Below are 17,603 nucleotides of genomic sequence, written 5' to 3'. Positions count from 1 at the left end.
AATGCTTGCTTCTGCATGGGAGATGAACCCATCTGCTCAGTTTGTACCTCATCTATCAGTCAAAACGTGCACCGTTTTCCTCTTGAGGACCGATGTTTTATTTTTGAGATAACAATGGCAACGTTCAAAAGTCCAGAATTGTTCCAGTGTTATGCCTTAATTTTTATGCGTGTAAGGTTGATGCTTTTTTTTTTCCCTCTAGATGATAGGTGACAAAATAACCGTGAAATCATGACGACCAAAAACTCTCACCAATAGCAGTGAAACACTCTCTTATAAATCTCAAAACTATGACCTTGGAATCATCATTAAAAGTATGTGCTTGCTTCATTAAAGGTACCCTGTGTATGGATATTTGTGTTGTAGGTTTGAATGTTTGATACAGATCTCCTGCTTCTATGTTTGAGGCATTACGTTCATTGAGAGATGCCGACAACAGGTGATCAACCGAGATCATTGTGGTTCTTTGTATCATTGTTTGTTTTACTGGAAACCTATATGACCTACGCACACATACTGGAAATGCACCGCATGCAGGGGTGAAATTGGCTTAAAAGTCTTGTGGGAACTGTACGCACGCCCCTGGAAATGCTTTGAAAACTGCTTTTTACAGTAATTGCCCACTACAGTGCCAACAACAGGGAACAGGCAGACATGCATACATGGAAAAACGGATCATCAGTATCACTCAATGATTTATTTAGCAAAATATCAGTTTACACTTTACAGTGAGTGACACAACACAAAACGTGGAAAATTTCAAGAACAATTACTAATTTGATTTTGCCCTCTGTTGTGTTTTCTTTCTTTTTTTCGTTCCGTGAAAGCAGAACGCGTTTGGTTTTAACCAATCAAAACTAACAATGCTGGTAACGTGACCCACGTGTCCGTCTGTCAGCCAACCAGAAACGCCTCGCATGCAGAGATGCGCTCATGGGCACGACTCCGTGTCAAGGTGGTTTCACACTGAACGCGCAAGGCGCAGGCTGCGCGGGGGAAGTCCATTCATTGTGTATGTGGGCGCGCTGTGACGTCACATGAGTGCAAACCAAGCCCAGCAACTCGGTATCGCTGCGCGTGCTTGCGCCCCACCCCGCACAGCGCGCCGTTTCTGCCGCGTTCAGTGTGAAACCGCCTCACACGTCGTTTTCTTTATTTAATATGGGATTTTGACAGCTCCCTTCTCCTCCTTTTATTTAACGGAACTCCGTTCCGGCCGTGAATATTTTACCAGAACTGCGTTCTGGCCTGTTCCAGCTCACTTTCACCCCTGACCGCATGGATTATGTGAACTCCTTCTGTAGTCTCACATACACACATGAATCTGATCTGCTCTCTGGGGTATTTCTCTGTAGTGGTAATTATCACCCTGTGAGACTCTGAATCACCCAGCAGGATCACCACAAAAAGGCAGCCGAGTGCAGAGACACAAAATGCATTGGCTTCAAGTGGAGCTTGTGTGTTCAAACAGCATGGTAATGATTTTTCTTTTCTACCTTGCACTCAGGCTCAAATCAATATACTGTATTACCTTAACAGCGACCGAAACCTGTTTGCCCTCTGGTTTTGACATATTCCAGAATATCATCCTTCCTTGTGATTTTTATTAGCTGTGGATTATGTTACCACTTTGGGGAATTTACTAATTAAGTGAGGCCAGGTAGCTTGGATAGTCTGATGCCCGGTTTCACGCTTGTATGCAATATATTTTTATTTCTTATCTTAAACATCTGCTTTTATGTAAATCAAGTTCAAAGTTAGGCCAAACTTATAAAACTCACAACCCCAAACACACTGTGCACTAAGTAGTAATTCAGTGTTGCCGCGATGTCATTGTGTAGCTAAACTAGGACATTAGCTCCACTTAACCTCTGAAATGTAAATGTCTTTCCTTGCTCTTCGTTTGAAGCCTCCGTGCAAGACCCGCCGTCATTATGTATCCATGTCGTCCTTTCATTCGTCCCATTTTTCATGACTGTGATAGTTCTGGAACATTTAAAGGGAATTTCCTCAAATTTGGCTCAAGTATCCCTTGGGACCTAAGGATGAATTGAAAAGATTCTGGTGGTCAAAGGCCAAAGTCAATGTCACCAAAAGTAAACGGCACATTTCTGAAACACCTTCTGGCCCTGGGACTTTATTTTTGTGTTCTAGTACCTGAAAGCAGCACTACAAGCTAGCCGGAGTTTTGAGTGGCAGGTGTGTGTGATACGAGCAAACAGATCAGTATCTGTGTGTGGAAAACCAAACTCGTGAGGAAGCATTTCTGATCCGCGAGTGCACAGACCAGCATCTATGGAGGGAGTGCTGTTCCGACCTCCTAAGTCTCAAAACTCAACTTGACAGGGAGTGAGTGCTGAGCAGCTGTGAAGGCACAGAGAGGGAGGTGAGCAAATTCTGAGGGTCCACACTGTTTGTGTGCGTGGATCAGATATGCATCCTTAGATTTATGAATTAATTAAAAATGGGAGCATGGTTTTCCTCGCATGGATTCTGACCTGTTCGCTGGCATCACTAGCACGCACCTGCTTTTAATGTGCTCCACCCTCGAGTCGAATTAAACGCCATAGTTTTGTGCTTGGTTATATCAAAGTACAGAGCTCGAAGGAGGAATAAAGTAAGCACCTGTCTGCCAGATCTGCCGGTCAAAAAGCTCAGCATGGTGTTGTTAAAGAGTCCAGCTTGTAACATGAACACCATTGTTGTCCTTCAAGTGTTTTTGCGCCTAAATCCACCAAATAAGATCATTTTCTAATGGTACTAGATCCTGTTGGAGCCATCCCGGGTGATGTTTACTCAGTCCTGAGCATTCTAATGCTACTAATAACTAATGATAATGCCCATTTTATGCAGCGATAACAGCTGCCTGTGATAAACTTGTTGAAACTGTGTAGAAATCAGCTACACGAAGTGCCCTATAGATTACTTGCTGGACTATAAGTGCTTACATAATTAGCACGAGTGGTTATTAGACCTTTGCCGGCGTCATTTATTTATCCCTTCAAGTAAACAGCATCACACCAGTTAAATGCCAGTTGCTTTGAAAGGCTGAGAGAGAGAGAGCGAGAAGGAGGTGTGGAAAAAATATCAGGTCCATCTGTAGTACTATAAACCACAATTTGGCCACCAATCAGTGCAGATAACAGACGGCATGTTGCATCATTAGTGGCGATTCCAGACTTTTATCATAAGTGGATCCCAACAGCCATCCTGTCATCTCTGCTGTAAAATATTCAGTAGATGGGTATTTCTGGATCCCCGGGTCATCGTTTGCCTAATGAATCTATTAGCACATCGTCCAGTTTCATCTTCTACTCTTCAATTTTTAATAAAGAAGAAGTATTTCAACATGAACTTCGAAGTGTGGGTAGGAGGTTCATATTCCCTATAACATCTGGCCTCTGTGAAGGAAACTGCAATTGTTCAGGAAAGGAATTCCTCACCCGTCGTCACACAGCAGGCAGTTTTTAATGACTGACCCCAAATTGCTGCTGAACAATACAGCTTGCTGTCCCTCATTGTGCCTATGTTTCACTTGTCTGTGGTAAAACACGCTCCTTTGTGTCACACTGTCGATGTGTAATTTACTATAATAGCTGTTCCTCAGATTAGGAGACAAAAAGATCCAGGTGAGGGACAAATTGGTTCTTAGTGACATATAAAGTAAAAGGGTAGCAAGAGTCTCTTCGTATCTCTTCCTTTTTCCTCTGTCTTTATTTGTCTAAATGAAATTTCTTACAGTACAGTGAAAGCCTGGAGGGGAGGAGGGTGCATTTGAGCCGATTTGAAGGGAGAGTGAGCCAGTAGTCCTGAATTACTGTACTGCTGGGGAGACGCGTGTGTACAGCTCAGACAGCAGTGTTTAGGAGCTGTATGAATCTCTTGCTGCGTACATCCAACAGAAGATGCTCCACAACTTCCACTGAAGATGGAAATTACTCTTTGACTAATGAGGACACAGTGTTTCACTGCATTCTTAGTGGTCCAGGTCCAGTAAAATCCTCTATATACTGTAGGATGTGGTACTATTAAACTTTAATAATTGCCTGGAGGCCATGGGGTCTATATCTCACATATATACTGTAAATGTGAGAGAAAAATGCAACACAAACATATATCAGCTTTTTCTATTCAAATATGCACATCTGGTAATTTAACACACTTAAGCAGATGGTCTAATTGGACACGTGACATTCAAATAGGTGATGACTTAGAAAAATGTACATTATTTAAAGTATCCCAGAAAGGACTAGAAATAATACTGTATATTACACCAGTGGTTCTCAAGCTGAGATCCACGCTGAAGTTCACAGGGAGTTGCTCTGTCCGCTCTGGAGGTTGTCAGATTTACATGCAAAATGAAATCCTCATCACAAACTCAGTAGATGAGGTGTTTTATACAAATGTCTTCACATCAAACTCTTGAGAAACAAAGTAAAAATTAGGTTTCAAAGAGCCCTGATCACGTTGACAGAGAAATCAGCAAAAATGTACTTAAATACATGTGTTCTCTTGAAGGAAAATGTTATAAATGTGTGTGTGTGCCCCAGTTTCTCCACATATAAGACAAAACTACATGTATAATGGCATTTAAGTAAATTTAAAAAAATGTAATTTTGATCCAACATGACCAGCAGCAACATTTCAATAGGAGCTAAACAACATTAATATTGTAAATATCGCAATAAAGAAATTACTTGACAAAACACTGAAAGTATTTAATCGAGGTTGTAATAGATGTAAAATCTGCAATCACAATTCATTACAGTAGAGTTAGAAGAAAATATGTTATAGGATGATTTTGACTGCTATTGCAACTGTGATACACATTGTCAAATATTTTGAATTCATAATTTGTACAAAACGAAGATATTTTCTTGGGCTAAATCTCGCCACAATACTTCATGTAGTATGACACACATCTGGCCTTCAACAGGATATTATACCTCCATATTGGGATTTAGATACACTTATCCACATTGCTGTATATACATTATAATAATATTGTTAATCTATTCCAGGTGAATCGGTGTCAGCCACAATGATAGTGGGTGTTTTCCTTAACAAGCCCTGTAAAGGCTGATAAACTGCAGGGTGCAAATATTAAACTGTGCAGATGACATAATCTGCTTTATTTCCTCCCTCCCCTCTCAAGTCTAATACTGCAGGATGGTAGAGACATTAAATGAACAGAGGCAGAGCTGAAAAGCAGAAAATGGAAAAGCAAAACACAGCAGAAGAGTCAGATATTGCGTTGCCATGGAAATGTTATCTTGTTAGTTGGTGACACAGTTTGGATATATGCTCACGGTTAGGAAATATTATGTAACAGCTCCTCCTTCACTCCATCTCTCAATCTTTCACCCTGTCAAAGGCTGTTAGAGCGGCGATTATCCTTGATGTAATAATATCCAGCCAGCCAGTGAATCGAAATGACAGACACATAAAATGCATGGAGAGGAGGATAGAGTTGGAGATGGAGGAGTGTGTGTGTGTGTGTGTCTGTGTGTGTGTGTGTGTGTGTGTGTGTGTGTGTGTGTGTTTGTCCCAATAACCTTAGTGACACTGTCCCTAGCTCATATCCCACTGCAGGGCCAAAGCCCGTCCATCCCCCTTTAGGGTAAATGTCTCTCCTTTGGACTCGGTTTGGTTCAGTGAATCCTTACTGAGAGAGACACAAAGGGATAAAAGTATGAAGGGATGTGGAGATAGAGGAGGAGGAAGAGGAGGAGGAGTGGGTTTTGACAACAAGAGAAGTGAGGATGCTGGTTGAGCGGGGCAGAGCAGGCAGAGTGGGATGAGAGGTGAAGTGCAAAGAGAGAGGAGGGAAGAGCTCGTTGGATGAAGGGAAGAGGAGGAGAGAGAACGTCCATGCAGAGCTCAGTCTTCTCTCTCTCCTCCCCGACTAAGAATAGCGACTCTTCTGCTAACCCAGTGCCCCAGGACATGACCATTTGAATAAAAGCTTCTATCACTTCACATAATGCCTGGTGTGTGTGTGTGCACGTGTGTGCGTGTGCATGCGTGCTCTCTACTGTACATCTGTAGGTGTGTGTGCCTCATGTCTTTGTGGATGTAAGGGGAAGTATTTGAGAGGCAGATATTCATCAGAATAATAAGGAGACAATGAGAGAGGCTTAATTGATAGAGCTGATAATAGGTTGGTGGAGAAGGGCGGTGCAGACCAGTCTTGATGTTTTATTTCAGTGAGCAAATAGGCGCCGTCCCTCTCCGCCTCCTCATCCTGTCTCCCTGTCTGTTTGTGCTTGGCTCGGCCTGCGTCATCTTAGGCCTGTGGAACTTTATGGGGTGTAACTGGGCATGAAAAGAGTGTGAAAAGCGAATGCAGTTGAAAGCAGTTAAGCCCGTATGTTTCTACCATATGTGCTGATTTGCTTGGGCTTGCAGCCAACACATGTAGAGACTGTTGGTACCAACGAGGGGTGGTGTTGTAGATGTGTTTGTTCTCAGGGTCACAAATTAAAAAAAACAATACAAACCAGCTGTCCTCCTCTGGTTTCTGTTTTTGTCCTCAGCACTACTTCCTCATCGTGTTTGGTCATGACGGACAGAAGCCTCTGGAGCTGCGGACAGACGAGGAGAGCGAGTGTGACGAATGGGTGGAGGCCATACAGCAAGCCAGGTATGAACAGCACGTAAACAACCTAACGCAGAATGTTCTTGAGTTGATCTGCCGGACAATGAAATGAGTGTCGTCATAAGAAACGACAAATGATGGCACACTGGACGATGTGACAAATAGGGATGCACGATATTGGATTTTTTTGCCGATATCTATTATGCTGATATTTTTACAACTGATTTGCTGAAAGTCGAGACTAATCCATATCATCTCCATGTAAAAATGTATGATTTTTAACCTGTGAATAACACACATTAACATTGTGAGCGGTAAAAACATTTTTTTTTTAAAATTTCCAAAACATTTTGAATTGCTCATAAATTATATATTCATTGCATTGCTTCCTCACCATAAACAACATATGGTGTGCAAAGATGAATTGAATCATTTCAAATAATGTTCCTCGAAGTTTAAAGGTTTAGTAAGGAACTGATTTAACCGCAACATTCTGAAAATATTTTGGCGATATTGTTGAGTATATTCCATCTGTTGCCTCAATGTTTTTTCAGAATATTATCCTGCCTTTAGAAAGTACATTCAGGGAACAAATTAAAAACTTCTTGCTGAAAACATTATCTGATCATTGCATGTAATATTCTCGGAATATTTTCAGAACAAACAAATTCTTGTCGGATGTACTGCATAGACCTTAGACCTTCTTTCTTTGTTGCCAAGATCCTCGATAACTGCTGAAACTTTGAATTCACAAGTTCAATTGTCTGAAAACACAACCAGCCAAAGAGAAAGCATAAAATAATGATTATTACTTTCAATATTTCAAGTCAAAGTTGGAAAACTTAATTTTACTGAAGCGTGGTACTTCTAATTGGTGTTGAAATGGCAGGGGACATTAAGGTGATGGTGTAAGACAAAGCATCACAACTGCATCCCTCAAGTCTGAAAGCTTCATTTTCACAAATTGAAAATAAAATCCTTTATGCGGGAAGTAGAAGTGCACACGTTTATCATTAAGAGGCAAAGATGTGCAAAAACATCAGTTCCACAAAGCTTCTGAAATCTTCTGCAGAAGGTTTTAAGACTAATAAATACTAATTGAGCTAAACTGCTATGAGAGAACTAACCTTTCATTAAAAAAACCTCAAACACTGAAACTTGTAAGTGTGAAAGATTATGTTCTATTCATATCACTCAAGATATGAAAGTTATCGAAAAGATTTGTTTCCTCAGCTGTGAAGATGTTAGACTTCACACAGAGAGTATTAGCATACAGTGCATTTGATATATCCGGTGGTGCGCACGCATACACACACACACACACACACACACACACACACACACACACACACACACACACACACACGCACACGCACACACACAGAGTCTTATTGCAGATACAGTCACCCGAGCGCAAAAGACAAAAATGGAAAATTAGATGAAGTATTTTTGAAGTCATTTGTTATTGCTGTTGTTGTTGTTGAAAAATCAAATTCTGTGAACAATTAACTCTTACAATGCAAAGCAATTATCCATGTGTGCAGTCATGGAAACAAACAAAGGTTTCAGATCCAGTTTTCCATTTATTTCCTTTGAATGGTGTAAATTAAAAACATACAAGAACTGCATCATCTTGTTGTTCCTTTGTTTTCTGTAATTACACATGATGAGGTCCAGGAGCCTAATATTCAGTCTTGTTTGTGACTAAATACACGTCTCAGTGTCTCCTGTAGCTGCTCTTACATAGGCTTTGCAGTCCTTTTGATGCGAGTTCAGTTAAAGTCCCGTTTTATCTTTTCAGTTACTCTGACATCATCATTGAACGAGAGGTGCTGATGCAGAAATACATTCACCTGGTCCAGATTGTTGAGACTGAGAAGGTGGCCGCCAATCAGCTGCGAACACAGCTAGAGGATCAGGACACAGAAATCGAGAGGCTGAAAGCAGAGGTACGGAACGCCCAGGACAACTTCAAAATCTACAGTATATCAATCTGAACCTCCTCTTGTCATTCCAGTTTGCTTTTCAGTGGGTTTCCATTGCGTACATCGATTATTCAGTCCCTGCAGATGAATTCAATTCTGCAGTCACAATAAATTAATGCAAAATCAGCTAAACTCTGCAGAGCGTGCATGTGCATATTTCCAAAATTCCTGCACTCTTGATGTAAAAGTCACTGGAAAAATAAATATTACATTTTTTTGTTGACGAAGAAGCTGCCATTTTCTAGAAATTACATCAACTCGGCGACGGTACCTAACGTGTCACGTACGCATGGTTATTTACATGGGTATCATGGTAGAGCCACTGTTTTGTATTGTTATCTATGCACTTCTTCTTTTATTACTGCGGGGGTCTTTTTTACAATCTAGGAACTAAAGCAAAATGAGGGAGGACTAAAATATTCTCTGCTCTTTCTGTCGTGTGGAATGGCGTTCATCATGGCGAGTGATTTGACATGATTCTGTTGGTTGGCTGGCGGTTAGAATGGGGAAAGCTGCGGTGCCAGTTATTGCAATTTTACCTCAAAAACAAAGACACAAAAAAAACCATTGACTGATTATATGAACAGTCCTCTGGACCCGCAGTTTCCTGGGCTGCTTTGTAAGATACTCTTCTGTCTCATCGTTGACACAGTTGGTCTCCACGTGTAGTTGACACACATGCCAAACTTAAAAAAAATTGTTCCCAAGCAACCGCATGTGCCAAAGTAGAGTAGTGAGGAGAGTAGTAAACATGCATTTCAAATATGAATCTTGTTAATATTGTACATACATGTTTACCGCTCCCTTTTCCTTGGTTTTGTTGACACGTGTGTATTTCTTTGTGTGTTATGGCCACCAGTTGGAATTGCTTCTTTCTGTTCCCATAAACCTGTTGCATGTTATTTCTTATAGCTCTTGGTGAAAGACCGTAATTTTCACCCACTCACTGATCCAAGGAGAAACATACACCTACACTCTATGTACTTGCATTCCTCCGGGTATGTGTTGTGTGTTTATCGCAGCGGTGGCGTGTGTTTGTTCAGTCGCCTCTGAGCGCAGTCGGAGACTAAAGACAGCCTATCAGACTCCTTACAGTCAGCTGATAAACCATTAGGGTTATTCAACACAGCATGATTCTGCCCAGCCATCACAAAGAGACGTGCACTCTCTCACATGCATGCCGCTGACCTCGACGACGCTTTTAATCTGAACAAATTACTATTCCCTTTTGGTTTGAGTGACGGAATCAATAGTGCTAATCTGTTCTAAAGCAAACGATAGGTGAGTTTGGGAGCTGACCTCACTGCCAGACTCCAGAGAAAACAGAATAAACGCTGTCAGTCATACAGCACTTATATTTTGCATTATTATCATCATTGTATTGTGATGGTTTAATTGTATTATGATAGTGTTTTACTTACTTTTTGAATTCTCGGGTATCTTTTATTGCCTTCACGCTTGTTGGCTGGTGTGTTTCTTTGGACGTTAGCAGGATTATGCTTAAACTCCTTGACCAAGGAAGAACAGATTACAATTTGGATACAATGAAATGTATATCACTACACTCAGTAGTCTCATGAAATGACATTTGAGGTGATAGCAGTTGAAGAGTTTATCTGAAATTCCATACTAATGTGCTATGTCGCGCGTGTAGTTCTGGAGAAAGTTTGTACTGGACACTACACTGGTAGAAGTATCCCAAAATGCAATGCGCCAGCAGTGAGGAGACTGGACGATGGTAGATCCAGCTGTCTTTTTGTTGTAGGCATACGTTTCCATGGTAACTCCAGCTGGTAAGGAGGCTCTCAGGAAGTGTGCTTATAGCCAGCTGGGTAGTGCATCCGAAAAGATAAATACTATCATTTATGTACACTAAAAAACTCAGAATGCTGGTTTGCAAAGTGTATAATGTGTTATTTTGCATGCAGTGACCGCCTCATTTAAGTCCAAGCAGTTAGTGTTACCATGCAACCTCTGACTGCAGTTGAGCCCCCTTCAACTAATGATGTCTGTGGCGTTCACCAAATATTTCATTGAATTTTCTGTCAGTCTAACATCTGTTTTGACTCATGATTGTTTAACCTCTCTCGTGTTCATCTCAATGATGAAAGCGGTCATGGTGCACACACGCATAGACGTGTCAATCAAAGAATGGGTCGTTTTCTGCGACTGTTCTTTAAACTCATAAACATGCAGTGACTGTTGTCTGGGAACATTTGAGTTAAACTCTCAGGAAGTAGTACATGAACATTGGTGGTGGTTTGCGCTCTGAAAAGCACAGCAGAGTTATGTGCAATGTCGTGGTTGTGTGGCTGAAATTGAAATCTGGGCTTGTGCACCAACTGGCCCCATGGGAAGGTGTTTGGCCATTGCACCAGTTAGACTAATTTTTTCCATAAATCACAATTCCACTGTCATTCCAGTTCTGTTTCTACTCATCTGTGTCAGTAATCTCTTGTAAAAACATCCCACTCCTATCAATACTTCAGTCTATAAGGACACCATAACTCCACATTTCATGGATTTGTGAGTTTTTTGGCTCTAATTGTCCCTCTGGGCAACAAGTGTGACGTCACAACTGTTGCCATTGCGCCACACTCGCAGGACAGAGTGAGTCCCGGGATCATTAAAAGGGTTATGACAGCCATTTTTTAAATTATTGTTCACAAACATCTGCCTGTGCAATGGGGCTTCTCATGAAAAAAAGGTGGAGATTTCTGAGAGCCAGTGTTCAGCCGCTTTTGTTTGTTTGTTTGTGTGTGCCTTTCTAAGTGTTGATGAATAATTAAACCAACTAGCCACTGCAACTGTCAGCAGTTGGCAGGCTGTCTCCTCACTGCTGCAATTAGCAATGGTAATGTCATGTAATACTGAAAAGGAAAATGAAGAAAACCATCTGCGGCTCAAAATGCTGCACTTGTTTTTCTTGCTTCTTCTTCACCTGTGATAGTCCGATGTTGCTAAAGAGAGAATCTGAAGGTCTGTTGAGCTGTTTCCTACAGAGAAAAAACCTTTTCACCTGCTATGTTTGAAGTTGGTCATTGCCGTCTAAAGGGCTGGTGTATCATCTAGGATTAAGTTTATGATGTGAAATTAGATTTTCCGCTACAGTTTAATAACATTTCAAAGTTCGGTGTCCGCACGGCTTATTCCTTCTGTGTTGTCTCGTGTGCTTCACTTTTCTGACCTGGAAAAAGATATTAACTTTGCTGTAGGCGGCTGGTTTTTTGTTGTTGTTTTTTTTTTACTTCAGAGAGGAAATGTCACTTTAACTCATACTTTTGCAATTGATACAAGAGCTGATAAAACACAAAAGAGTGGGTCTTAACAAAGCTTCAGACATGAGCTGATATTATGGGATACATGATTTTGTGCTAGAAAAGGAACACGTAGAGCCACTGAGGTCCATCCTTGGTCTTCAGTACGTCCTTGTGTGTCCTAAGCCGATAGCAGCCCTCTCCCTCTCGCTTCTTATATGCTGTCTGTCTCCCTTAAACAAAAATACGAGTCACTGACAGATGAGGAAGGGAAATACTGCATATTACAAAAATCTGTCTTTCCCATTAGCAGCACACAAACTACATCGCTCCTATTGCTATAGTTAATCTGCTCCACAGTGTCATTTGTGTGCACATTCCATCACTGATGTGTGTTCATGTATGTCTGTGTTTCTGTTAAAAGATTGTAGCTCTGAACAAAACTAAGGAGCGTATGCGGCCTTACCATGTCTACCATGAAAATGAAGACCCAGATATCAAAAAGATCAAGAAGGTAAATAAATCTCACAATGATACAATTTTGTTCTTATTGTCACACACACACACACACACACACACACACACACACACACACACACACACACACACACACACACACACATAATCCTAAATTTTCTTGTCGGTTTCTGCTCAGGTGCAGAGCTTCATGCGGGGCTGGCTATGTCGGAGGAAGTGGAAGATTATTGTCCAGGATTATATCTGCTCTCCTCACGCTGAGAGCATGAGGAAGAGGAACCAGATCGTTTTTAACATGGTGGAAGCGGAGACAGAGTATGTCAGAACGGCTTTGTTGATATTGCTGTAAACTCTGTGCTGGGTCACGACGCTCAGTACAGAAAGGTTACATTATATGATAATACAGATCTAAGCAAAAATAGATATTTTGATATTTGTAATTATTTTGTATCATTGAAGACAGTGACTGCATATGATTATAAAGGACTTCTATTATTTTCCATTCATGATTTTATAAGTATTCATTTCGCTTGATAAACTGGACATTTTATGATAAATCAATTGAATCTTTGAATTATATTTCACTTTAACATGTATCTATCACATGTGTAAATGACAGAGTGATGCTCAGATCATTTCAAATCAAATACTTCTGAACTGAACTGCAGCTCTGACTATGAGACTGTAAAACCTCCGGTTGAGGCCTCTGGGGAGTTTATTAAGATGATATCAAATACCTGGACACCTCGAATCTGATGGTGCGTTGTTTGTTGTAGTTAAAAGAAAAACCTAAACAAAAGGAAGATACTTCCAGACAGCCGGACATAGTTCTAATCCTTTTGATGAGTTTTTCCGTGTTTGTCCTGGTGTTACGTGTGATTACAGGTACGTCCACCAGCTCTACATCCTGGTTAATTGTTTCCTCAGACCTCTGAGGATGGCAGCCAGCTCCAAAAAACCCCCCATCAGCCACGATGATGTCAGCAGCATTTTCCTTAACAGGTGTGTTTATCTCTGCACACATGTTCGTGTCTGATTACCATCATCAAGATTTCTTTTAATCAAAGCACAGAAATGTGAATTATGCTTGAGAGGCAAACAGACACAAATACAGAGACTATTTGTAGAAGCCATAAAACCTAGTTTCTTTGTGTTTTCACACTGCGTTTACACCCTGTTCTCAGTGAGACCATCATGTTCCTACATGAGATTTTCCACCAGGGCTTGAAGGCCAGAATAGCCAACTGGCCAACTCTGGTGCTGGGTAAGCTGTCACATAAACACACAAATAAACACTGTGTGCACAATCTCTGAAGCAAATCTTCTTTCAGAAGTTCTTCACATCCATTCAAATATCAACCTTGACATCTTACTGCTAACACACACACACACACACACACACACACACACACACACACACACACACACACACACACACACACGATAAACACGGATTTCCTTATCTCCGTTAGCAACATGCGTGCTCATTGTGCTTCTAGACAATAGTCACCCGGAGCAGAAGGCATCCCTATTTTTCACCTCCTAAAACACGGCCTTCAACAGATCATCACCACGGAGACAGACTGCGAAATGACACAGCAGCAAATTACTTGTGACAAATTCAAATCGAGAAAGAGACCAAACATATCAGCATTATTTGACTCCCTGCTTCAGACCAAATATAGATTATTGATCAACAATACAACAGATCAATCAGTAATGATTCTGCTGTATTTTCACTTCAGATTGCTTGCTATGTGATTGATATTATTTGTTAGCTAGACATATGAAAAGGACCATCTGCTATGTGTAGTTCCGACATAGTAAAGCTCTTTAAGCTGTTTTTATATATATATATATATATATATTTTTTTTTTTTTTTTTTTTTACAGTTTTTGATTATTCTATCCTTTGAGAGAGTGACAATTGAAGCGCTTGATGATTTAGAGTTTTTCAACCTTTCACTTTTCAAGGGATACTTTATTTATTAAGAAGACTTTGTAACATATATGGGGCTTTTATTGATTGCTTGTCTTTCACTGTTGGTTTGCACATGATAACTGGAGCTCCTTCAAAGAGTACATGCCTCCACCAAATGGATCGAATGACATATGATGTCATTAGATCCATCATCCAATCAAATTTCATAGAAATCCATCCACAACTTTTTTGAGTTATCCTGCTAACAGACAGATAAACGAACCCCAGTGATCATATTACCTCCTTGGAAGAAACCTGTCACATGATTATTGCTGCGGCGATCAGATGTTTGTTCCACAGCAACGCATTGGGAAAGTTTAAGTCTCCTTTCATATTCTTTAATTGTTATGTTACATGCCTTCCTACTCCCTTTTGGAGTTTATGTGACCATTTCAGAGATGAGCAATGAACTCATGGAAGTGAGCTGTGCACTGCGCAGTAAATCCATAAACATGTAACGCGAGAGCGAGCCCCCCCCCCCCCCCCCCCCACAAGTCTCTTTGTGAAGCTGCTGCGTAAAGAGGAATAAGACAGTTGGTGTAAGCTCAACAGAAACACTTGAACATTTTATGGAAGAGATCAAATTTATCTAAGTATTTATCTGGTCACAGATCTGACAAAATAGTACCTCCAACCATGTCGCTTAATTGCTAATAGCCACATTTTTATTTTGTCCAGCGGACCTTTTTGACATCCTGCTGCCCATGCTCAACATCTACCAGGAGTTTGTGAGGAACCATCAGTACAGCCTGCAAGTTTTGGCCAACTGTAAACAGAACAGAGACTTTGACAAGCTGCTGAAACAGTACGAGTCCAACGCCGCCTGTGAGGGGAGAATGCTGGAGACCTTCCTCACGTACCCCATGTTCCAGGTTCAGACGCCAGCCACGACCTCGTCTTGCACTGATGCATGTTTATATTTACTGTGTATGTGAAGTTGTCTCTCTCTAATTGTTCAAATGCATCTTTCTTCTACACTCCTCTTCAAGATTCCGCGCTACATCATCACCTTGCACGAGCTGTTGGCGCACACACCCCATGAACATGTGGAACGCAAGAGTCTTGAATTTGCAAAGTCTAAATTAGAGGAACTGTCCAGGTACGTTTCCCAGAATGATCTCCTGTCACCATACACCCTTATATCTGTTACTGGAGATGTTCAAATGTGTGTGTTTGTGTTGCTAGAGTAATGCATGATGAGGTGAGTGACACGGAGAACATCCGCAAGAATCTGGCCATAGAGCGGATGATAGTGGAAGGTTGTGACATCCTGCTGGACACCAGCCAAACCTTCGTCAGGCAGGGTGAGTCCTCATCATCAGTTTTCACCAGACAGAAAATAAATCCCAGGAGATTTTCTGACACTAAGACCCTGCTGACTGTCAGAGTGCACAGACATAGAACAGTGGTGGAGCTCAGTCACAGAGTAATGATATTACCTACTGTGGTACATCTCCCTGGGGGATGTTTCGCTCCTTGTCAGCTTGCTCTCCCAAAATATTGGTGTAATTCTGAGAACACCTTGTGACGGGTAGTGTCAACTAAGAGTGAAAAAAAAAGACAAGACCTAACTTTTAATAAGAATATATTTTGTGCTCATATTTTTACACTCTAATGCACAGAGTTCTTCACTAAGTTTAAATAAATGTTCCTTTACCACACCAAAACTAACCAGTGGTGTAGCACTGGGCATGCTTTTAGTTCCCAGATTTCATTTAGCTGTTGTGCTTCATCGGCATCTGCCACATTAATGCCACATCCTTAAACAGTCACACAATTAAACAACTGTTTCCTCGGGAAAATGAACAGAAAGCCTGTACAGTCTTAAGTATTACCTGCAAGGCTTCATAATTTGCCAAGATTTAATGAGCGCAGCTTCATGAGCTTCCAGATACATTTCAAATTAACCAAAACCACTTACACAGATCCAATGAGAAATCTTTTTCCAATTAAAACACAAAAAAGTAATGTTATTTTACCGAGGCCACATTATAGACACTTCCTTAACTGGCAGATCTTAGATGTTTGTCACCATGGTAATAAGAGTTAAGAACTGATTTAGGATAAAAGCTTAATCAATATTTCTACATGATCTTCAGAAAATGTATTACATCCTCCAAGCTTCCAACAATCTTAAATCAACTCACCAGACAAGAACCTCCCGTAAAGGGGCAGACCATCATGATGTGCGTTGCGGTTTGATGAGAAAACATTCTGTCTTCTGTCTCCATTAACGTCATCGTAAATTTCCCAGAAGAGCATCTGCAGATGTTACCAACGCTTCAAACTCCTCTGTTCTTGTCCAATGAAAAAAAACAAATCTGAAGAGTTACAAAATAGCTCAGCCAAATGGGATGAGGAAGAATAGTTGGTTGCTGGATGTAAGGGTTGAGAACTGATGCTGGTTTGAATATTAGGGACTGAGATGCGATGCCAGGTGCACATGCAGAATACAGACGGGAGATAAATTCCGGGGAGAAAAACTGAAGTAAATGAAAAGAAGAAGATATAAACAGATGTTTCTATACAGAGTAAAACAGGAATCATCATCTGAACAAAAGCTTTGGCCCCAATGAACTGAAGTGCTCAGCAACCACCACCATAACAAAATTTCCAAATGAGGAATTTTTTTTTTTTTTTTTGCATAGTTGGTGTTCATCCCTGCGGTAGAGGAACATGTGCTACCTCTTTGTAGACAGTAAACACCCCCTTTGCATAGATGAATGAACTGAAATGTAATCGTGTGCCGTTCCTTCATTCCAGGCTCTCTAATTCAGCTGCCGTCGGTGGAACGAGGGAAGCTCAGTAAGGTCCGTCTGGGTTCCCTCTCTCTCAAGAAGGAAGGAGAAAGGCAGTGTTTCCTCTTCACCAAACACTTCCTGGTCTGCACACGCAGCTCCGGGGGGAAACTGCACCTTCTGAAGGTGAGACATCCATTTCGTCTATCTTTTTTAAAAAAAATTTACTTTAACATTTATGTCAGTAAACTGTTGAGCCTTTTTCCCTTGCAGCAAGGTGGAGTTTTGTCCCTGATTGACTGCACGCTCATAGAGGAGCCAGACGCCAGTGATGAGGAGTGTAAGTTTGATACACAAGCAGCTCATAGAGGTTAATTAAATGTCAGGTGATAAGTGAAGAGAAATTACTTCCCTTTAAATATCAGATGCTCATCCCTTTAAATGCCAGGCTATTATCTTTTGACATTATTGTTTTTCCTTTGAGAGAATTTATATGGAGAAATTGATGAGAAGTCCTCACATAAAGGCAATCGCATTAATTTACACATCCACTCTTGAGCCTCAGGGC

The 17,603-nt window shown here is 41.0% G+C and overlaps 1 protein-coding gene across 3 annotated transcripts in view; it reads left to right on the top strand.

Moving 5' to 3' along the window:
* The window catches only part of LOC147260110 (ras-specific guanine nucleotide-releasing factor 2), a 40,285-nt gene that overhangs the window by 6,979 nt on the left and 15,703 nt on the right, over window positions 1-17,603 (top strand). For all 3 annotated transcript variants that reach the window (XM_086206509.1, XM_086206510.1, XM_086206508.1), the window contains exons 2-12: window positions 6,537-6,643; window positions 8,400-8,547; window positions 12,265-12,354; window positions 12,496-12,632; window positions 13,203-13,319; window positions 13,502-13,581; window positions 14,976-15,169; window positions 15,287-15,396; window positions 15,483-15,601; window positions 17,061-17,221; window positions 17,309-17,375. In XM_086206509.1, the coding sequence (XP_086062635.1) occupies window positions 6,537-6,643; window positions 8,400-8,547; window positions 12,265-12,354; window positions 12,496-12,632; window positions 13,203-13,319; window positions 13,502-13,581; window positions 14,976-15,169; window positions 15,287-15,396; window positions 15,483-15,601; window positions 17,061-17,221; window positions 17,309-17,375 (1,330 nt within the window). The remainder of the gene's footprint in view (window positions 1-6,536; window positions 6,644-8,399; window positions 8,548-12,264; window positions 12,355-12,495; window positions 12,633-13,202; window positions 13,320-13,501; window positions 13,582-14,975; window positions 15,170-15,286; window positions 15,397-15,482; window positions 15,602-17,060; window positions 17,222-17,308; window positions 17,376-17,603) is intronic.

This window comes from Aulostomus chinensis, chromosome 6, assembly GCF_037954235.1.
Source record: "Aulostomus chinensis isolate RoL2024-O1b breed Wild chromosome 6, RoL_Achi_v1.0, whole genome shotgun sequence".
NCBI lineage: Eukaryota > Metazoa > Chordata > Actinopteri > Syngnathiformes > Aulostomidae > Aulostomus > Aulostomus chinensis.
The sequence above is the reverse complement of the archived record's forward strand: the minus strand, read 5'-3'. Positions and strand labels throughout refer to the sequence as shown.